Source organism: Rhinolophus ferrumequinum, chromosome 24 (assembly GCF_004115265.2).
Source record: "Rhinolophus ferrumequinum isolate MPI-CBG mRhiFer1 chromosome 24, mRhiFer1_v1.p, whole genome shotgun sequence".
Taxonomy (NCBI): domain Eukaryota; kingdom Metazoa; phylum Chordata; class Mammalia; order Chiroptera; family Rhinolophidae; genus Rhinolophus; species Rhinolophus ferrumequinum.
Window position 1 is genome coordinate 42,177,438 of NC_046307.1, and position 22,991 is coordinate 42,200,428.

Here is a 22,991-nt window from a genome sequence, read left to right on the forward strand (position 1 = left end):
CACAGTTCTAAGTGCTTCACACAAACGCCACCAGGTTGGTACCAGGGGACTCCGCCTCAGGCCACACGGCTCGAGCTTGGGCGCTTGGTGACCCTCACAGGGAGGTCAAACAGGTCATCTGGGTGGGTCCCACTGGTGCCCACAAGCTTCTTCCGCTCGTCACTGTTTTCTGGATCGCTGGGCCTGGCTACGACCTCAGGACTTGGAGTGGGAGCCAAAGCTGGCACAGGCCCTGGGGGAAGGAGCCTGTGGAGGTCGAGGCCAGAGCCAGGCCCCAGCGGGTGCCCGGGAGCACGTGAGGTGGAGACACGCAGCCGACCTCCAGGAGGGCCGCGAGGGCGGTCACAGCTCGGCCCCACAGCTGTGTGTCCCGGGCAACTGACTCGGCTTGTCTGGGCTTCAGCTTCCTCTCGTGTAGATTTGGGGCTCACACCACATTCCCCCTGGGCTTTGGAGAGGATAAACCAAGATAATACAGATACAGCGTGCACCCAGTGCTTGGAGTAGAGCTGTCCATAAAGATGGTTCTTTCCAGGATCGTTCGGGGGAAACAAGGCAACGTTTGCTCAACTAGGGGTGTGGTTTTGAACATCAGAGACTAGTGCCTGCCTTCAGGGAGCTTGCCGTCCACACGACTCTGCATCCCTGGGCCAGGCACACAGCCCTCTGGGCTGCGTCTCTATCTTTAAACCTGGACAGGCATGTCTGTGTGAGATCACAGGTGTGTGGCTACACAGACACACAACAGTAAAGTGCCCAGCTCCAGGCACGGCTCAGTGGCATGTAAGAAACGCACAGTGCCCACAGCCCCCACTGTGCAGGCTGCACAGGGCCTGCCCGACTGAGGAAGCTTTGTGCACGTCCACGGCTCCCACTCCAGCCCATCAATCCTCCCCGTACCGTCCGTGACGGTGAACTGGGGCCTCAAGATCTTACCTCTCTTCTCGGTGGTGATGACGGTGGCCTCCAGGGGCTCGCCCCAGCCCTGCCTCGTCTTGGCGGACAACCTGAAGATGTACGCCGACTCTGGGGCCAGCTCGGTGGCTGTGAACTGCCTGACTGTGGCGCCGACCTCCACCGTGGTGAACGTGTTGGGGCTGCTGCTGGCCAGGCGGTAGGCGATCTGGTACCCTGCAGGTGAGGGCCAGAGGGCCGCACGGTCAGTCACTCCATCAGGCACCCAGGGAGCTCCCCACCCCACCACCCGCGGTCACGTCTGTCCTGGAAACACACACACAGCTGTGCGTCTGTTTCCTCACTGTTTCCTCCTTCCTCAGCCAGCATCTGAGAGGCAGTCACAACGCAGTGATGGCCGAGCCTCTGAGTGCTAGACCCCACGACACTGGTTCCCTCTCGCCCTTCAGTGGAACAAGCTGTGGCCACTGGTGACGAGGATGCTGCAGGGGCAGTGGGTGTCACCGGCGGGGCAGAGCGAGTGCTCCTTGCTTTTTCTCTCCCCCATCCACTGCCTCCTGCTACCGGCCCTTTCCTCACCTGGGCCAAGGGCAGTGTCTCCTACTAGAAAGTTCTTTAAACTGCACCCTCTCCCACAGCGTTGCCTGCGGTGGCAGGATGGCCGGCCAAGCACCAGCTGGCCCTCACCCACATCTGCTTCCCAGCCTTCCTGCCTCTCATCTTCCCTATCTGCCTGCAAACCCCCAGCTTTCCTGCATGGTTCCACTTCCTGTCCCCTATTGCTCCCAGGAATACCCCCAGCCCCGTGGAGGCTCTGAGCTGGGGGCTCCACTTTCAATACCCTCCTCCAGTCAAGGAAGCAGGAGGGAGCCCCCGCCTGTTCCAAACATCTGATCATCAAGGATTTGTGGTTGATCAGCATTACTAAGGACCAAGCCTGCCGGGGCCCCCGCCTGTGCCGGCAAGCAGTGCCAATGTGCAGACCCACCTCCACGCAGCCCCCTTTGGCTCAGACAACTGTGTTCCAGCTGCCGCGCTCCTGCGCTGGTTAAAACCAGAGCTGGCGGGGTGCTGTGCATCCCTGAACATTCACGATTCACAATGGCCAACCGGCCAAGTGAAACAAGGGACTTCTCTGGGGAACCAGGCCAGCAGAGCGGACCCCGTCCTCACATGGCCTGCGCCCTGGCGGCCCCTGCAGACACGAAGCCACTGGCGCGTCGTGATGGGCCAGTCCACCAGCCTGCCTGTCCACTCTTGTCTGCTCCAGGTGCACCTCTGCTCCTCTGGCTTCCTTCTGGCAGGTTCTCCAGCTCACTGGTGACTGAGCTGGCAGCTTCCTAGCTGCTGCACTTAGGCATCTGTCCAGTGAAATGAGGAGCATCTCCCGGCCGGCCACGGGGGAGGCCAGGAGGACAGTTCCATGGCTCAGATGTGGGGTGTGCTGGCCTCTACTATCACCCACAGACTGGCGGACAGCATGCCCTGCCCTGGCCACAATGACCGCCACTTGCTGACAGGTGTTTGTAGGACCCTGAGCTCGGGCCCCTGCGTGATCACGGCAGCTGCGGTTCTGCTTCCGATGGACGGTCTCTTCTCCCTGCCATGGCGACCAGCTGTCCCCTGGCTTCCTGGATGCGGCCCAGCTGGCCTTGGTCCTCTGGCCTGGGTGTCCCGCTAGACGCCTGTCCTTTCTCATTCACTGACCCCAGGCCTCTTGCCCTTGCCTCAGGGGCAATCTAGAGTTTAGGTGCAACGGGAACCCAATTGTCAGCCTTCTGAGACTCCTGGACACCTAGCATCCTGAAAATAAGCACAACATTGTCACTGCAGCCACCATGGTGCAGCTCTTCCTGTGAAAATCCTCGCAATGGTCTCAGCAGGCAGCGTATTTATCCTCACTCTGCCCATAGGCAGTGAAGCTCAGAGAGGGTAAGCAGTCTGCCTGAGATCACACAGCATGTAACTTGAATCTGTCTGGCTCCAAAGTCTTCACTTTGCACAGTCATATGGCTCCCATGAAGAGGAAACACCACGTCTTCCCTTGTTTGGTCCTGGTGACGCTAGGCCACATGTCCCCAGTGCCTACCATGGAATAGCACACTTTCCCGGCGTGCCACGGCAGGACAGGCACGTGCTTTCGAGGCTCATACTCCTGGGTTGCAATCCAGGCTCTGCCAATTCTTCGCTAGGTGGCTGCTCTCTTGGAATCTCAGCTGGTTAGACTATGTGATGGGGGAGGACGATGTGATCCTGTTGGCAGGATCACATGAGGTGATGCCCGGGCACAGCAGTCAGTGCAGGTACGTCCTGGGCTGTGATACTGTTGTGAAATGAGAGTGAGAAGCAGCGCTCCACACCCACAGCCGCAGGTCTGCTCCTCTAACCATTTCTCTGCCTGGTAGCGTCTGTGCCGTGGAATAGCTGTCCTTACTCACCTCAAATAAACGTGTGCTGCTTCTCACGTGGGCCTTTGATTTTCGGTTGACATAGGTTTGCACTGAGAGCAGACTAATAATGTACACATGTCTGGGGCCTGGACCCTGTCTACACACACAATGGATTTCTGGGCAGGATGAAGCCGAGCAGGTTTCTCGTCTGCAGTGGGTGAAACTGTGCGTGTACCTGCGACAGCAACGCCCTTGGGCTTCTCGTCACCAGCGGCCTGGCCCTGCTGTGCAGTGGGGTGAGCCTTCCGGGGCGCCCTGAGGCCCCTCCACCGGCCAGCATTCGTTCTCTGCATTCGTTCCTTTATATTCTGGGGAGCCATGTGAGTGATTAAGACTCCTCACTAATTCAAGTCGCCTTTCCCCAATAAGTCTGAATTAATGAGGAATTATACACTTTTGGGAACAGGACATGATGACAGATGTGCTTTCAGGATGTTTATTTTTTATCATGTTTTATCGCTGCTCAGATTATTCTGTTGCTGGAGTTAAAAATCCTGTGATAAACTAAAATTTTGTTCAAAGGCACATGTTTGTGAATCACAGATTTCGAGGATTAATGGGAACAAGTGTCTCCTTGAAAGTCCTCTCCCCCTGCCTCGCCGGCTCTCCCCCTGCCTCGCCGGCTCTCCCCCTGCCTCGCGGGGTCTACTTTCTATCAACGGCTCCACCGCTCTCCTCCCAAGCTGTCCTCCGAGCGCACAGCCCAGAGGCTGGACCATGTGCATGACCGCCTGCGTAGGCTTCCTCCACCTGCCTCTGCCCTCGCTCCTTTTCCCTTTCTCTCACAGGCCTGGACTCCCTCACCCTGCACTGGACCATGCGCTGCCATCTGTCTTTACTCTGTTTCCTGAGTGTTGAGTCTTGTCTCTCAGAAGCCCCTGACCACAGAGCAGGGTGTCGGGAGACGGGGGTCCTAACCCAGCCTCGTCTCTACTCACCTTGGGTGAGTCCCAACCGCAGTACACACTCAGCTTTTCATGTCTAGCTGTGAATGGTGAACATAATTAGTCCCCACTTATTAAGAAGGCTAGTAATTAAGGGGCCTGATTAATGTGGCTGAAATGTGGGCAGCTTTGGGGTACCTGTATCAGGAAGGGGGTCAGGCCAGGGGGGTCCAAGTCCCCAGCAGCAGTGCCTGGGGACAAAGCCGCTGCGTGTGAGGGGAGGAGGGACCACCCACGAGGAGCAGGCTGGCTTCCCCAGCCCCCATGGGGCAGCGCCAAGGAAGGGTGAAGTGTGCCCCAGGACAGTACCTGATACTCTGAATGTCATTCTGTGGGCCTGCCTTGGGTCGCCATTGGCCTGGCTGGTAAAAGACCAGCACTGACAGCTAAGCAGGGACAGGCGCTGGAGAGAGGCCTGGGGGCTTGGCCCACACAAGACCCTCCAGGCTCTGAATGTGCTTGCCTGGGTCCCCAGGGCTCCACTCGCTCCCAGAGTGAGGAGTTTATTTGGGAGGTGACCCCAGGAAGCAGAGGAGAGGCGAGGGCAGGGAAGGCAGCTGGCAAAGGGGGCGGGGAAGCAGTGGCCCCTCTGGGCGCTCGAGACGTGGACGGGGCTGCAGTGTTGCCCCAACTTCCAGCAGTCCCTGGCCAAGGGCTGCTGGCGGAGGGCTGCTCCCCCAAACGCCTGGCCTAACTGCAGAGGGCGCCCTCGGGCACAGCACCGGTGCCGGCTGCTCAGAAGCGGCAGAGTGGGTGGCAAGCTGGGCGGGAAGGGCGGCCGCCGCACATGGCACCCGCGAGAGGGCCACCTCACCAGCCAGAGCCCACCGCTACGTCTTAGGGACTCGCTCTGCTCGTCATTTCTCTAGGCATATGAATTTGAAACAAAACTGACTTGACTCTATAGGTTTTTTTTCATTCTCCTATCCTTTCACCACATATGGAAAACATGTTTTCCTTCAGAAATATGAGTTTTAAAGACTGTAATATGCCCTTGTGTGGACCTGCCACTTAAGGGCTAAGTAGGAACAGGGATGCTCGCAGCAGGATTGGCCCGCATTCCTGCGACCCTGAGCGCCTGCCACATGGAGAGGACAATGTCCAGTTTACATAGTCAGAGAGGACGCTGGGAGATAATGCATGTAAATTGCAAAGCAGATGCCATTTGTGTCTAATTGCAGAAAATCTAAGTTATTATTTCTCTCTCTGATCCAGTTCCCACACTGACCCACTGGGAGAAAATGCCTCAGCCTTGGGTTAGATTGGTACCATCCTCTAGTCCCCGTCCCGTGGTCTGTTGAACATAAAGATGAATACCTCTATCTTACCCTGACACGTTTTTAAAACGTCCTAGACTCAGTGGATAATAGGGAGAGTGTTTTTCTGCACACAAATGGGAAAAGCAGCAGCTGAGTACGATTCTGGCATTTTCAGAGAATGGCGGATAGCGTTGAGAGATAAGGGTGTGTGGTGGGAAAAGCTAGTTATGTAATTACGCTGCAGGGAGCTGAATTTTCGCAGCCAGGTCAGGGGACTGCGGTGTGAGTGAGGACGGGATGGAGAGGCCGAATCAATAGCAGGAGTGAAATGTGGCCCGAGGGCAGCCTGGTTTTAAAGCTATGGGTGAATTAGGGAAACGCAGACATTCAGAAGAGCAAGGCCAGCAATGCAAGGCGCTGCTCCCAGCGGAAGATCAAAACTCTGGTGGAAGAGAAGCCTGAGCGGTTTCTGAAAACACCTGAAGATGGAGGGAGCACTGTGTGTCTAGAAATTCAGAATCAGGAAAGGGTGTGGGCTGCAAGCACGAGACAGGTTCCAGAACCATCCGCTGTGTGGGATGCAAACAGGAAAAGAGGCTACGAAGATGCCACTGGAGCCTTTGGCAGGGTTCTCAGCTGCCTTGGTCAGATGCGCTGGCCGTGGACCGAGCCCAGAGCCACTTGGCAGAGTCATACAGAGATGTCTGAGGCAGCCGCAAGCCTTCTGTGGATTGCAGGCTTCCTGGGCACACCAAAGGCACCAGAGTCACCTGTTCAGTGCTCCATCACTGGGGCCCCACAGCCACGGCCACCAGTGGGGGCATGATGCCGCCTGGCTCCTTGGTAGCCATTGTGGGTGGCTGTGAGTGGTGACGACACCTCGTCGTTGTCCAGAGAACTACAGCAGCTGCATCGGCCCTGGGAGGCCTGCGTTAGCCCAGCCCAGGTGCCATGGACCTTGTTGGCTTTACAGCTTATCCGTTTGAGGGCTGGGAGCAGACACTGCAACAGTGGATCAAACTCTGCACTGCAAACATGGCTCACACTGACGTGAGCTCCTGACTCCTGTGCATCCTTCCGTAATAAGCCAAAGGTAAATGTTAGGCCCTCGGCAGGCACCTGAAGGGGGGAGATTCTGGCGGCTCCGGCGGGGCAGATCACGTGGATTTGAAGAGCACATGCTTCACTCATTCCAGCTTAACAGCATTTAAAGGAGTCCTTGGCAAGTGAGGGAGGCACCGTCCTCAGGTGGCTCCCTCCGCAGCCAGGAGGAAGGCTCTAAACGCTGAAAGCTCTCCACAGTAAAATATTTACGCAAATGAGCAAGTGTTTCTCCCTCGAGGTGCCTGCCAGTGTTTGAACATGTTTAGACACAGATTACAGGCGCGTGGGCTGCAGCGGTGTTTTTATACTCAGAAGACTGCACGGCCAGAGTGGCAATGGGAATTCAAGGTCTCTGGGTGTAAAATGAGTCTTACAAAAAGACATTTTCCTTTCTCCCCCATGAACACCAATTGGAATTTTAGAAGCTGTTTTCCCATCTTTCCTACAATGTCTACGATTTGGCATGCTAGTTGTAACAGTATCCAGGTGACAGGTTACCCAGACAACATTTGTTACAACCGACTGCCATTATAACAGAAGAGGCTCGAATGCGGTGTTTTCGGCATCACAGGTATACATAGCGCCTCCCTCTTATTCAGCATCTGTTTGCCACGGCTGGAATGCGCAGTCTTTACATACTATCCTCTTCTCTGGCTTTTTGTGATTTTCAGTGACTGCCCCCTCCGCCCCAGGGACAACAGATCAAAATCCAGACTTCTCAATGCACCTGAGGAGCACCCTAAAACCTGGCCCCAAGCTGCCTTTTTAGTTTTTTCTCACTATATCCAAAATGGAAAGGGAAACCTTTGGCAACAAATGGCAGTAAATCTTCTTCATGATTGTACTGCTTGATATTTATTGAGCTACAGGTCATGGCACTAAACAGTACAGCCAGCCTCCAGCCCAGACTCTGGAGGGTGCTTGGTCCCTTGGTACGTGACGCACCAACATGCAAAGAGCACGGAAAAATCTCTAAGGAACAGGTGAGTCCCCAAGAAGAAACGGTCAGAGGACATGCTACAGGCCCCCCGCCCCCACTCACAGGTTAAAGTTCTAACCCTGAACATCTCAGGGTGTGGCTGCATTCGAGGACAGTGCCTGCAAAGAGGCGCTTAAGGTGAAATGAGGTCAGACGGTGGCCCTGATCCATTACGGCCGCTGTCCTCCCAAGAGGAGGACGTTAGGACACAGACACGCACGGAGGGGGACCATGAGAGGACACAGCCCGCTGCAAGCCAAGGAGAAGGCGCAGGAGACACCACCCCTGCCTGGCGGTCGCGGCGGAGCCTCCCAATGTTTGCAAGGAAGACCTGGACGCGTAGCTCAAAGCCATGGCAACAACGTCACAGCACAGGTCTGTCTATGGCAAGAGACACACACGGGAAATGCACACTGTCCTGCTGCCCATCTGCCGTGGAGCCCTACTGCCAGAGTGACACTCACTGGCCCAGGAAACTGCAGTGAATGCAGAGATAGTCAGAGTCAGGACCAGCCGGGAGGATGAACAGAGGTGGGGATGGGGGGCTGAGCTGCCGGGCCCGGGGCAGGGCTGGGGAGACCCCTTGTCCCTGAAGCGACAGGCCGGAACTGCACATTTTGAGATCTGCAAACACTTCCTGGTCCACAGTTTGCTAGGGACACCCCGGGGTAGTCAGATATGTAGCCCTACTTCTAGAAAAGGCGGAACCCTGGGCGCTGCGTTGAGGGCAGGGCCAGCGGGCTGCAGGGACCCTGTCGAGAGGCCATCTGCTCTGCAGTCTACTTCCCTCCCCCAGCTCAGCAGGACAGGATGAGACACACAGGTCAGCAGAGGCTTCGTCTGCGCTCACGGTGACTGTGGCAGCAGGAACCCGCAGTTCCAAAAACCACCCAACCAGAAACACTGCACTCAGAGCAAAATACGTCTACCTCACAACTCCAGGGACCCCACAGACCGGGCTGCAGGCCCTGACGCAGACGACTCTGGGACACCCGGGCCCCCAGGCCCCATTTTAATGGAGCAAGAACTCGATGAAGATTTGCCTTTCGGTCCTCCGTCCCTCTGGCTCCAGTTATTACCTAAGAGACACATCTGATCACGTCGCTTTGCTGCTCAAAGTCCTTGGCTGACTCCCTACTGTCCTCAGCATAGGTTTTCAAACATCTGTTTAGTACCTGTTTGTAAGTTCAGGTTTATGTCTGCTGTAACCCACCTAGAACACAAGCTAGCGTGTTGGGCGGCTGCTGTGGGTTAGGGATAGGTGAACAGCATGTGGGAGTGCTGAGCGGGGTCTGAGAATACACCACGCCTGGTGCCTGTGCCTTTAATGCCCAATTTTAGAAGTCAGGGCCCATGGGTCACCTCCTCCATGGCTTCCAGGGCATTCCAGCAGGTTGCCGCTCGGCCACGTCTGCAGTTGTGGGTCTGTCTACACTCCCAGGAAAGAAAGGACTCCTGTTCTGGATGAGAGGACGCCCCTCTTCCCTTCTTCCCAGGTTCTGGAAAATCCAGCCCCAAACAGCTGAGGGGTCCGCCGAGACCCCTCACCCAGGAGGCGCAATGCATTCTGGGCTAACACCATGTAAATTTCAGTCTGCCAAGACACCTTGGCGCGTAGCTCACAGAACTCTAGGGGGTCCACCGTCTCTCACTTCAGGAGATGCTAGGCTGCTGTAGACGAGAGTTGTGTGTTAGTTTTACTTCTTATACATCTAATAAAAATCGATGACATCCATCTAACTGTTACTTCCCTCTGAGCTGTGCCCTTTAATCGCTGCGGCTCCCTTACCCAGAATGACGCCGTTGGGCTCCTCTGGCGGCTGCCACACGATCCGCACAGACGTGAGTCTCACTTCTGGGAACACCAGCCTCACCGGTGGGCCTGGGGCTGATGAGGAAAAATGTCATGTGATCTGGGTGCCGCTCCGGTGTTACTTGGGTACATGCCAGGGTTACAGAGGAGTCTGTGGGCTAGCCGAGCACAATCACCACCACGTGTGACACTGTTCACGGGTGAAACACTCTGTTTTGGGCAAATGACTTTTGGAACCTAATGGGTTCTGTGTGGCTTCCCTGTTGATTTTGAGAAAACACCTCATTTTTGATCCAGCCCATCTGAAACTATGCTGGGAGTAGTGCGATCCGAAGTTGCAGGAAGCTGGTAGAGCAGCTGCTAAGTGGTACCATGGAGTGTGTACATCAAGGTGAGAGCAAGGGCAGGGGCAGAGTCGGGGGCCAAGTGGGAAAAGGAGGTCAAATACATGGTGACACTAGGGAGGCAACGAGACTTCGGGCGCTGAGCATGCTATGGTGGGCACAGATGTGGAGTGACAATCTTGTACACACACCTGAAAACCTATAATGTTATTAACAAATGTTACCCCAATAAATTTAACAATAAAAAAACTTCACCAATCTGAGCTGATTTCTTTTCTGGGCTTGACATCCTCAAAGCAGGTGTCAGATAAGGAAGAGGCCCTAAAGTCCCCAACTCTAAATGGAGGTTACAATTAGGGACAAAACAACATGTCTATAATCAATGCATTGTCCTAGAAAATTGAATTGTTGTGCACAAATGCTTATAATAATTCTTCCTTGTGGTATGGTGCATCAGTTAGAAAAGCAGTTATGTATCCTGGCACCATTGAGTAACAGGGTCACAGTGTTATATTTATCTAATATATTTATGTACACAGACAGGTGACTGAGCGTGTGGCCACTGTCAGAACTTCTTATTGGAACTTATAACTGATTGACTCCCAAGTAAGGGGCAGTGGGCATGGGACAATCAATGCTGAAATAAAGTCATAGGTGTAACACTCATTCCAGGGCTGCTGAGCTCTGCCTCTAGCGAGTAAGCTGAGAACAGAGTTTTAAATTGTAAACGTGTATTATGACCCTTCTTTGGGAGCGATACATGTACAGAGGAGGTAATGGGCTCACATGCCAGGACCTGGGCACAAACAGGCCAACTCTCACGTCAGTCTTGTGTGGCCTCGATCCCCTGCCGTCCCCAAGGCTGATCATTTGGACCCCACTGAAATGAGGGGGCGGTAAAACCTGTTTGCATTAGGACTGCGACAGAAGGAAATCATTCCGTGATTTGCAGATCCACACTTAAGGAAGACACAATTAAAACTGACTGAGTTTTAAGGAACAGTTTCTAAAATGCCCCCTTTTCTGTGGTGTAACCCGGGACACACCACGGCTTCATACAGTTTTTGCAAAGAAACAACCTTCAGGCCACATGTCTGCCTCAGGTGCCCAGCCGCCCTGAGACTGCGTTTGGGTGGCATGCCCTCCTCTGGTGGAGATGCCACCACGGGGCTGTGTCTGTGTGAATAGACACCAGGGTTTGCGCTCAGCAGGCAGAGCACCTATGGGCTGATTTAATCACTTCAGTAAAGATGCTTAAGAAAATCTACAGTTGTTTCTCTTCCATCACATGCTGCGGATCCTGGGGGTGGGCCTTTTGGGGAGACCAGTATTTTTCCCTCCGACGTATTCATTATATTCTGTCTAATAATGAGAATGGGAAGAAAGTAACCTTTAAGTGTTTGACGTCTGCAAAGTGGAAAAACATATTCACTGATGATTTTGACTCCCATAAAAACAGAGCTGTCGAGAGGGTCTGTTTGGGCCTGGAAACACAGTGGCTTGGGCGCCAGGGAGCCCCTCAAACACGCACTGTGCATGGGGACCTCTACTTAGCTCTGATTTGCAAACGATGGGAGCAGGCAGTCCTGCCAGTGGGGCACGTGGGGGCCAGTGGGGGCACGTGGGACAGGAGTGGCTGTTTTAACAGGGTTTGTGCAACCTCCACCGAGAGGAGCGACCGCCTGTCTTATGGACCCAGCCCACCTGCCCTTTACAGCTGCCTCCTGCAGAGTTACGAGCGTGACCAGCATAGGTTCATAATTAGGCTGTAAAAATTCTCTCCCGCCTGAAATTGGCCATATAAATGCCAGTGACTGAAAAACAGTTTTGTTTTGTTTTCCTCAACTGAAAAAAGGGGGGAAAAAGGGGGTGGAAAATTAAGTTAAGAGTGACAACCATCCAAATGTTGGCTCGTTAAAGCCGACCTGGGAGGCAGCAGAGGGGCGAAGCGGAAACGTACCGTCGTCCTTGGTCCGCTCCAGGACGAGGGGCAAGCTGGGGACGCCGTTCCCGATGCGGGTGAACGCCAGCACCTGCAGCTCGTACAGCACGAACTTGCGCAGACCTGCCAGGAGCGCCGACTGGCTGTGGTTCCCGCGCACGACGTGGCTCCTGGGCTCGGCGTCCACGTCTTTAGCCCGGAACAGAATCTGAAGCAGCAACGCAGAAGCCACTGGCGTGAGGATGCGAGAGCCGGGAAGGGACTTCGGTGGGCACGGGCCCCCCACAGGCCAGGACCAGCCACGCTTCCTTCCCTGGACGGCTGGCTGGGTTGGAGGCCTGCGGATCTCACTTCTATAGGCTGGCATTTGGGGGAACATGGCGACGGAGCCCTTGTACCGAGCAGACGGGTAGCTGGACCTATGACCCGGGGCCGGCTGGCGAGGGGCTGCCTCGCCACACTCGACAAGGTCTGAGGCACCTGACGGCACCCCCGCCGACCACAGCCATTAGAGCGAGCACTCAGTCGTCAGCACCGATGTGCCCCTTCCGTGCACTCAGTCGTCAGCACCGATGTGCCCCTTCCTACAACAGCAGCCAGGAAACCTGCTCTCCACTGACCCTGGGGCTCCAGCCCCTGCTGCCTGCACTCCAGGCGTGGCCATCGTGAGGTGCTCTCCTCACGCCCCCATCCCAATCCTCCCCATTCCTCACCCTCCCTGAACTGGTCCCTAAGGCCAGTGACCCGGAAGGCCGTAAAAGGCAGGAGTCACCAGGGAGAAGTTTGAAAATTACACAGCAAGCATTTCCCTCCAGGACCCAGGTATGTGGTGTGGAGTTTTGGTCACCGACTCCACTCAGTGGGATCGCCATGTCTAATGGGGTTGCCACATCTAATGGCATCTCCGTGTCTAATGGGGCCAGAAGGCAGCAGTTAGGGCTCCCGGGAGGGGGGCAGAGGCGAGGGACCGAGGCTACGGGAAGCACAGAGGAGACCGCTCAAGTCTGTGCAGCAGTGATGACCCATGGGTGGCCTTGCTGGGCAAGTCCAGGAACAGTCATTCTGCTGCGGGGGAAGGGATGGGATGAAAACAGAAGCCGGTTTAAGGGCCTGGGCGAATAAATGCATGTGACACAGCACCCAGAATGGCTCCCGGACCACCTGGGAGGTGTTCAGCCCTGACGGTTGGCACCACTGCCCAGGACTGGCTGGCGGTGCCGACACCTGTGCAGCCGCGCACACATTTATCTAGTGACACTCGGCGCTTATTATGAGCAAGGCACACCGGATAAAACAACCCGCCTCCCTCTCGTGCCCACCCCGCCTACTACTCCCCTTTATGGGGGACACAGGCTCGGAGAGAAGCAGCCGCTACTGCATGAGCCAGTTTTTGGCCGATGTTAAGAGATTACCCCTAAGCCTAATCCCCAGACTGTCATGAAGCTTCGATGAGACAAGTGATGTGAAAATCAGAAAACAGGCTCAGTGGCTTGTGGGAGTGACATGTGGGAGCTACGCAAAGGGATGTCACCTCAGCACATACCTTGTAACCCAGTATGAGCCCGTTCTGGTCCTGCTCCGGTACCGAAGCCCATGTCAGTAAAATCTGGGTCGAGCTGACAGCCACGGCTGACACGTTTTCAGGGGCAGCTGAAGGAACTGGAAAGAGTGAGTTAAATGGATTGGTGCCCAAAGGCTAAAGGCTTCTACAAGTAAAAGTCCAATTTTTACCCAAATAATCAAGTTGCCCTTGAAACAGCAATGCATTCTGAGCAGTTTGTATGATCAGACTAAACCCACCGGGGTCGGCCAGAAAAGTAGGTCTCTAATGTTAGCAACAAATCCCCAAATCCTGGGTATTTAGGAGCTCAATTTCATGAGCAAGACACTACTGTTTCTATATTAACTTTTGGGGACTCAGACTTTATCTCAAATGGGAATCCTCACTTTCAGACACCAGTTCACTGACATCTCCAAACGTGGTATTTTGTGAAGGGGACGCATGGGGCTGGAGGGAGGGAAGTGACGTTGTGATCTCCAGAAAGGGGCGGGGCGGGCGGCCACTAAGTGCTAAGGGCCACACACGTCTACGCCACGTGTCTTCCGAGACTATCACCCTAATCCCCACCATAATCCTATGAGCTGGGGATTATTTCCCCACTTCTACACGTGGAGAAACAGAAGCTGGAGAAAAGGAGAAAATAGCACACATCCCATTTACGTGAAATTTTTTTTTATAACTAGATAAACTTTTTCTTCCCAAATATGTCACTTGAGAGTCATTCATTCGGTTATTCATTCAACAAAATAATATTAATTTGTTTGAGCAGTTAAGAGTCACAGAAAAATAATATTTATGACCTTCAGTTTACCCTCTGACGGGGAAGGCTGCTTGCCACACTGGCCACGCGGTGGTTCGCCCCAGTTCCGTCCAGCCGTGGCCCCCTAGTACCCACTCCTGCTGTCTGTGCTGGGCTCCCCCGGTCTCTTAAATCCTACACCTGGACAATGCTTACACATCTGCTTATTTTACAAAAACATGAGTGACAAACTCGTATCTCAATGAACTGTGAATTAAAGGAGTCGCTATCATTAAAAGAAACGGGAAGCCTACAATATATCTGGCTTAATTTTCTGACTTTATTTAGAATCAGAAGAGAACATAAAATCTACTGTATGCCCAAGATATTAGTGCTATGCTCTAAAAACTCTGTCCCTGTCTGTACAAAGAGAGGCCATCGTCATAGCAACACAACTGGTCCACCTCTCAAATCCTTAACTGCTTCCTGCGGGTCAGTCTTTGAAACTGTAAGTGCCCAATTCTCACGACAGATTTACAAGTAATCGCTGATTTTCTAAGATGTGGTAATGTGTGCATCCATTTACTGGTGGGCCATCCACGGCCCCAGAGAACGAGGGCGAGCGGGTGACTGGAGCAACTCAGACACGACGCACAGAACACGGCCGGATTTCTCACCAGGTGAGAGGCACGGAAATGGCAGAGCACAGGATGAAAATTTCAGATGATTCCAGTCCGACCAGGATAAAACCTGCCATTTAGTTACGAAATATTTGTTTTTAAGATTTGGAAAAAAAAAAAAATCTTACCCACTATTGATTAGATTCACTATTGACATTGACATAGATTCACCTCCTTTTCCAACCTGACATCTTAAGTTTTGAGACAGTCTTAGAAATTCCCTTTCATTAAAAACAATACCATTTAAGACACTGATTTTTTTCCTTCTTTATTTGTTCTCTTTCCTCCACAGGATTTCTCACCGCTCAGTTCGCTGCTATGCCTCCTGTAGTCTCTGTGGATTTTTAAGGCCTCATGTATCCTGATATCATACTATATCGTAAGATACCATGAAACCAGTTAGACTGAACTTTGAAACTGTAAACGTCATTGCAACGTGTCCTGCTCGATGCTCCCAGCGGGCCTGGACACAGGCTTGTTTTAAGTGCCAACGGTCGGCTATCTTCCCTAGATGACACTATTCTGGTTGGGGGTCGGTTTATTCTCCTCCTTGGCCCTCTCTCCAGGCCCCCACCCAGAGGCTCCTCCCTCCACGATTCGGCCCTGGCAACCCCTTCCTCCTTGCCTACCTGCCCCCCACCCCCAAAATGCTGGGCAGGGCCTGGCGGTCAGTTCTCCGCAGGGGGCTCTGTGCTGGGCAGGCTCAGTGGTCAGCTTCGGCAGGCCTGAGGAAGAGCACACATCGGAACTGCTGCACCGGGGGCCTTACCGGTGGAGGCGAGGGGCTTCTGTGGCAGGAAGTCCTGGAAGCCCCATTCAGAGGTGGGGACCAGCAACACCGGTGGGGGTGCCAAGAGAACAGGGGTAGGGGCCGGCATCTGAGCACCAGGATCCTAGAGGGGCGGTCCCGAGAACCCCTCTCCCTGCACTGTGAGCAGCTGGCATCTGAATCCTGAAGTTTGAAGATCAATAACCCTATCATTCAATTTGCGATGAGAACACCTCCTGGACCCAAACTCTTCTGCCCTGCGGGAAGAGCGGTGCACACAAATTTCCAATTGAACTTTCAACTAAAGTTAAAAATAATTGTGTGTAGGCCACAGCTGTCAGAAGGAGAAAGCAGGGCCAGTGGGGAGAACAATTCTTACTCCAGATCAAGACCCTTGTCAACAGTGAACGATGAGCGAGCGTGACGATGCTGAAACGGACTGGCTCCTCCTGGGGCTGCACGTGACTCCCCTCTGGCCCACACGTTTGTCTTGGTTTCCATCTAGGGCTGGCATTGTGGGGCCACGCGTGCCTGTGTGTTTGAGGAACCGCTGGGCGGTCCCCACAGCAGCTGTGTTCCCACCAGCAACACATGAGGTTCCGGTTTATCAACATCCTCCCCAGCTCTTGTTACCGTTCTCCTGTTTCAATTTCATTTGAGCTGTCGTAGGAGTGGGATTTAGATTTTCATTGCCCTGATGGCTAGTGACGCTGCACATCCTTTCATGTGCGATTCTGGCCACTTGTGTATCTTCTCTGGAGAAAGGTGTATTCAGATCCTTTGTCCAGTTTCCAATTGGATTTTATTGTGCAGTTGTAAGAGTTTTTATAAATACATATTCTCGGTTCCGGTCCCTTCACAGATGTATGATTTGCAAATATTTCCCCCCATATCGGGGACTGTTGTTTTCAACCTTCTTTATGGTATTCTTTGAAGCAGAAACGTTTTCATTTTGATGAAGCCCAACTTATCTATTTATTTTTCTTTTGCTGCTTATGCTTTTGGTGTGTAGAACCAAGTTTTGTGTTAATTGCTCTCCAGGGAGTTTCTGGACCATTCACATAGAGCCAGACCCAGACCGTAGTCCGGGCAGACAGGCGGACACAGACGAACTTCCCTGGGTGGATGCTTTGAGTCTCCTTTTTCAGAGAGGGTGCAGCCTTCAAGAGCTTTGTCTTTACGCAGGGTCTCGGTCCTACCCCTTCACCTCTCCTTCATGGACCCACGGCTGAATGTCCTCTTCCTGCCTGGGCATCACATTCCGAGTCCTGAAACCAGCAGGACGGCCCCACCCCCACCCACAGCAGCAGCTCGGCACCGACTGCTCCAGCTGTCCAGTCCCTTCATGCCTCTGATACCTGCACATTCCCTTTTTTCTTATAAGCACATCAATAAATTTTAAATATCAAAAAATTATATTTCATCCATAATCTTCTAGTAAGTTTTTTAAAAAATGTTTTATCGATCTGCCTATTACGGAAGTTAGAACTGTCCCTTAAAATGTTTCAAGTTCTCCTCTTTGCCCGGGGACTCCGGGGAAGAAACTGCTGCTGGCAGGCGCCGGTCGCCTCTTGACTCCCTCCTGTGCCACATGGGCTTCCAGGGAGCCCTGGCTGATTCCAGCGCCGTGTAGCTGAGGGTAGGAGGCCTCGCCCTGGGACAGGAAGCATCCGAGGAAACTGCCAGGCCATGGCAGAGCTAAGACCACGGAGCCGGCACTTTCACGTAATGGAGAGGTCAGGGAAGGGAAGGAAAAGAACGAGCAGTGACATGGACACGGGCAAACAGAAGGGAGCGGGCTTCCTGGGGAGCGAGTGGGGCCATGGTGTCCTTGACCACGCCCTAGCTCACGGTCTCAAACGTCCCATCTTCTCCTGCCCCTCGTCTGGGAGGAGGTCACGAATGTATTTTGGGCGCCATTTCTTACAGCTAAGCTGGTGTGTAATTAACAGCCCCCCGTTATGTCACGTGCACGCTGTGACACCATCGGGAAGATGGGGACAGGCGCAGGGAGCTTCGTCTTTAAGGACTGTTAGCATCACTCTTCTCTTCGTGTTTCTACAAACTCAGACCAGGCCCGTGAGGGTCCTGCAAACCACTGCAGACTGGTTCGCCCACGAAGCCTGGAAGATTAGGGGAGCACAGCTGTCTTCAGCTCACTGGCCGAGACTACTGAATGTTGACCAAAAATACTTTTGCTTTCCTTCCCGGCTATTAGCAGGAACCCCGAGTCTGATGAACAGAGGGGTGGGGGCCGTTTCTGGACAGGTATCAAGGGGTAGGTGTGCCCATTCTTTGCTCTTTCTTTTCCCTCTGGAACCTGGATGCAGAGGTAATTAGTCCTATCGGATAGCAGAACCTGGGTTCTTGAGTCGCCTCATGGAAGACAGCCACCCACCCAACAGGAACACCCATCTCAGATTGCAACGAATGAGAAATAAACTTCTATTGTGCTAAAGCGATTGAACTTTTGAGGGTCTACTTGTTAGTGCGGGCGAGACTATCTTATACCACACACTCTACTTTGTCAAGAGGAAGTCCTCAACACCTTATATTATAAAGATGTCTCTTAGTGTCGCTGTACACTCTTTTGCTTTTCATCATTGATGGTGAAAATTATCCCTAATTAAAAAAGTAACAATGTGAATCCAGCTCCTGGTGGAATTCGTTGTTGATTTCAAACAGTGGCATGGGCTTCTGATGAAGTTTTATTATGTACATTACAGTTGAGGTTGACCTAACTGCTGGGTTAGGAGTCTCATGCTCTACCCACTGAGCTAGCCGGGCACGTCGAAAGAAACTACTGGGGTAGGACCGTGCTCACAGACACAGGCTGGACGAGCCAGCGAGGAGCCAGTGAGATTCAGGGGGCTAAGTTCCATCTCGGGGAGACACGGCGAGGGGCTGCGTCTCACCTGACTCCCGCGTCCGTCCCCGCACCACCTGGCTCCAGGGCCCGGCCCCGATGGCATTGAAGGCCTGCATCTGCAGCTCGTACTCGGTCCACTCCTCCAGCTCCTCGATGGCGAACTCCCTCTCCAGCCGGTCGTTGATGACTTGGGCCAGGGCAGGGGACTGGAGGTCTGGGCGCCAGTACTTAATCCTGTAGCCCACTGACTCGGGGTTCCCGTTGTACTGGGAATCCGGTAGGGGCTGCAATGAACAACGGTCGTGGTGAGCTACACGCATCTCAGAACGGTCGCCTGTGAAGGTCTCGGGCATGGACCTGTCTGATGAGGCCAATTCCATGGCAAGTATTTCCTGGGGGGAATGTTCTTAGAAACTGGACTCTGCCTTTCCCTAGAACTTTTCTTCTGTTAATTAAATGAAATCCTGTCAGTAAATGTGGCTGCACGTAATTTCTTTTAATATATTTTGGCTTAATTTTGTGGGGAAATGTTCTGATTAAATATCAAGCTGGCTCTCTTACAAATACTGAGTATTGGTCCCATGTTGACCCAGCTCAGGGACTTCCAGGTCCAGCTGCAGCACCCCGGCTTTCCTACCCCAAGGACGACTCCTCAGTTCCCAGAAGGCAGTGAGCAATGCTGCTAATTGACAAGGTAGCCTGGGCTGCTCTGAGATCCAGCACCAAGGGCAAAATGCAACAGTTTCTGGGTTAATGATGAGATTAGTCTTGATGAGAACAAAGCCGTGGCTAAGACATGACTCAGCTCCGGGCTCACGTGCACACTGTGGGAACTCAGGGCTCCCGCCCCGGCAGCCCCCTCTTGCCCCTCTTGCCGCCCCCACACTCACCACCCAGCGTAGCCGTAGGCTGGTCTCACTAGCGGTTCGGACGGTGATGCTGGTTGGAGCCACATCAGGGGGGGCCTGCAGTGTCTGGATGACCCGGGATGACGGACTGAAGGGGCTGGTCCCAACAACGTTCACCTGCCTCATTCGAAATCTAGAGGCCAAACCAATGGGGAGAGTTATGCTGCAGCAAAAGTAATGTGGACAAATGGAAAAAGCAAAGCCTGACAATACCCGCATGACTGTTTCTCGTGGGGAGGGACGGTAGCGTTCAAATGTATGTCCACTTATATCATAAAGGCCGCCGCTCAAAGTACCCTCTTTCCACCTGATTTCATTAAAAATGCAAATGCCACATATGGCCCTTTTCTCTTAAGCATTTCAAAGAATGGAGAATCCACTGCAAATCAACGTTGCAAAGTCCCAGTGGAAGCGTAATTGAGTGGGTTATGGGACCAGAGATCTGTGTCATTAGTTGCAATCGGCTGATTCCCGTTGAGGATAATATCAGGGGATCAGAGTTCAAGTAGCTGTTTAACAGAACTGGAGCTTCAGACTGTCACTACCAAATGACAGCTTTGAAAGTCCAATGTCTTTTTAACGACCAAGGGCACCCATACCGAACGCCCTGTTGATTCAGGGGTGGAGCAGCGGCCCCAGAATCCACACTGTGGGACTCTAACGCCGTCAGTAACAGACCTTCAGCAAACCAGGCTTGTCTCTGTTTCCTGGGCTATAAAATGAGGCTGGAGTAAGATGTCCTTTAAAGTGTACATTCTCTTTTCAGTTCTGTCTGTTCTATATCCATGTCTACAGCGATCTGAATTGAACTTATGGACAAGAAAGATACCCGAAGCACACACACATTTTTATCACAGAGTCTGCCTCAACTTACATGAATTTAAGATGGGTACACTGGTCTCTGATCGCAGTTTCTGATCTCAGCAATAATTATATAGCAGATACTAATTTCACATGGTAAGTCTCGAATCCCAACAGCTCGTTATATGCTAAACGTTTTTCTCTAAAAACTAGTGTTTGGTATCTCGATTCGTCTGCTCTCATTTTAGGAAGGACGTTAAAATGAATAGGGGCTAAACAACATCTATCACTAGGATTTTCTGTTTTGTTTTAAATGCTCTAACTTTGGTGCTGTACTGAAAGAATGCTCTTTACAAAGATATAATTTCACCTTTTACTCCCTGAATTAGTCATTCTTGGTCTTTTATCCCCTGATCTCATGAAATGTATCCGTCCTGGCAGAACAATGATGTTATCAAACTATGCATCTGGTGATAACTGGAAACTGCATCTCCTTCCATGATCTTACGGGAAGTCAGAACAACTCCAACAGCGCGTGATCCGCGAGGCTTCATCGAGGACAAGGATTTACTGCCTGGATGAGTTTTAAGACCAAGAAGCCAAAGGGCATATGGCATGTTAAGAGCCTGATTAGTGAGGCCGGAGCTCCTGGGCCCTGGCAGGGGACTGGAGGGACGTCACCACGACACCGCTCGGCTCACACACAGCACGCTCATCGTCCCATGAGGTGGCAGAGTCCGTAAAGAGAAGCACTGCGTCTCTGACGGTATGACAGTGAGCCATGGCCATCAGGCGTCGGGCCAGGTGGTGCTGATGGAATGAACGCCGATGCACCTGGGAAAACCCTCCCCTGGACACTGGGCACTCAAGTGCACACCTCGCTTCTACAGGGCCAAGTGACCGTCACTGCCACTTGGAAACATCTCGCTTACGTGCACGTAGCTGGGTTATTGCTATAGCAGACAGAGGCCACCTGCTGGAACGCCGGCTTCCTGCTGTGGCGGTTTGTCGTGGGGCACTCTCACCTGTAGTGGGTGTACGGCGTGAGGTTTGGGATCTCCAGCGTCTGGGTGTCAGGCTCATTCTCCTCCTCGTAGAGGCTGACCCATTCCTCCTCGTCGCCGATAGCTCCAACCTAAGGAAAGGCAGACGCTGGGACGGGCAGACGCCCTGCAGGGCGGGGGCTGCTGGGGTGCAATGGGCTGGGCAGAGCCACCGGTGTCCCCCACACACCCAGCTGGCACTTGGAGATTCAGGCTTTTGTGATTCCCAGCACAGTCGGGACCCGGGTCCCCAGAGGGCCGAGCTGAGATGAAGCCGCTGGAACAAACTTCCCAGGACCAGGACACGCCGGGGGCTGGAGAGGGCCTCACGCAGCATTCTGACAGTGGGGACTCAAACAGAGGCCCAGAGAGAGAAGACTTGGCCAGGATCCCACAGGCCCCAGTGGTCAGAGCCTTTCCGCCCATATGCTGGCCAGGGGTTCTGCCTGCATGCTCCCACCCTGCCCTTTCCTGCCCCTGCACACACCAAAGGCAGCGCTGCTGGCTGCCACATGGGAAAGCCCTCAGGCAGAGCAGGCCTCACGGCTGCCCTGGGAGCTGGACCTGCAGACGCAGGCGCAGAACTGACCTCTCCAAACACAGATGTGCCCTTGTCAGGCCACCAACAAGCCCCCTTGGGGTGCCCTGTGAGCCTCCCAGCTTCCCCCTCACCCGAGCCTCCGGTAGTGTCTTCATGGGGCTCCCTACCCCTAACCTGACCCCCAGCCCCGCCTCTCAGGATTTTCCCTTACTGCCCACGGCAGCTTCTAGTCCTACCCGCACCAATCTGACCACACGTGGCCTTGCCGAAGCCCACCGCCAACACAGGCCCGCCAGAAAGCCCTCAGAGTTCTGGCCTGCAGGTGTCTGCGTCCCAGTCTCAGGCATACTCTGGACCTCGTGCAGGTTGTGTGGCTCTGGGGACCCAGGGGACACATGCAGAGGGACGGCTGTGAGCACAGAGTCTCGGGCCAAATGAGCCGTATTGGGGTGGTCAGCCCTGGGTGCTGGGCCTTTCACACTTCATAAATGACTTAAATGACAGCACAGGATGCGTGCTCATTAGGTTGGCAGAGAAACCAAGCTAGCAGGCAGGCAGATCATTGGAGGACAGCATGAGAATGTGAAACGACCTTGGGAAAGTGGAGAAATGGACATGGAGGACGAGGAGACAGCAAACTCGAGTGCTGGGCGGCATGCATGCTGAGGAAAACTAAACGCAAAATACGAAACTAAGTTAAAAACATGAAAACAGTTTGGCAGCTCCTCAAAGGGTTAAACACAGAATTACCACCCAACCCAGCCCTTCCACTCCCAGGTCTACACCCCAAACGATGGAAACTGGTTCTCTGACAGATACCTGCACCCCCATGTCCACAGCAGTGCTGTTCACAGTCACCAACGTGTGCACTGATGGACGAAAGGATCCACAAACTATGGTCTGTCCACACAACAGAGTGTTACTCAGCCAGGAAAAGGAATGACGTGATGACACACTACCGTGTGATGAACCTCGAAACCATGTTAAGTGAGAGAAGCCAGACCCCCAAAGTCGCATCATGCACGATTCCATTTCATAAGATACACAGAACAGGTAAATCCGCAGAGACGGAAGGCAGGCTGGCGTTGCCAGATGGGCCCTGAACTGCCTTGTAAGAGGTGACTGCTGGTGGACCACGGGGCTTTTGTTTTGCTGAGTGAAGGGATCGGAACAGCCAAGGCCCACGTCCTGCCCTCCCACTCACTGCTCAGTCTCCGTGTAAAAGACCTGTATTTGAATGGGTGCCAGTCACTGGCAAGCCCAGGGGGGTGCCGCACGGCTCCATGAGGCTCTGCCTGCTACTTGTCCCCGCAATCCTGTTTGCCATCAC

The 22,991-nt window shown here is 53.5% G+C and overlaps 1 protein-coding gene across 2 annotated transcripts in view; it reads right to left on the bottom strand.

Annotated features, from left to right (window-relative positions):
* The window catches only part of SDK1 (sidekick cell adhesion molecule 1), a 431,538-nt gene that overhangs the window by 83,533 nt on the left and 325,014 nt on the right, over window positions 1–22,991 (bottom strand). For both annotated transcript variants that reach the window (XM_033096781.1, XM_033096780.1), the window contains 7 exons: window positions 21,103–21,212; window positions 19,259–19,409; window positions 18,415–18,652; window positions 13,294–13,409; window positions 11,769–11,958; window positions 9,441–9,539; window positions 937–1,131 (listed from right to left, as the gene is read on the bottom strand). In XM_033096781.1, coding sequence (XP_032952672.1) covers window positions 937–1,131; window positions 9,441–9,539; window positions 11,769–11,958; window positions 13,294–13,409; window positions 18,415–18,652; window positions 19,259–19,409; window positions 21,103–21,212 — 1,099 coding nt within the window. The remainder of the gene's footprint in view (window positions 1–936; window positions 1,132–9,440; window positions 9,540–11,768; window positions 11,959–13,293; window positions 13,410–18,414; window positions 18,653–19,258; window positions 19,410–21,102; window positions 21,213–22,991) is intronic.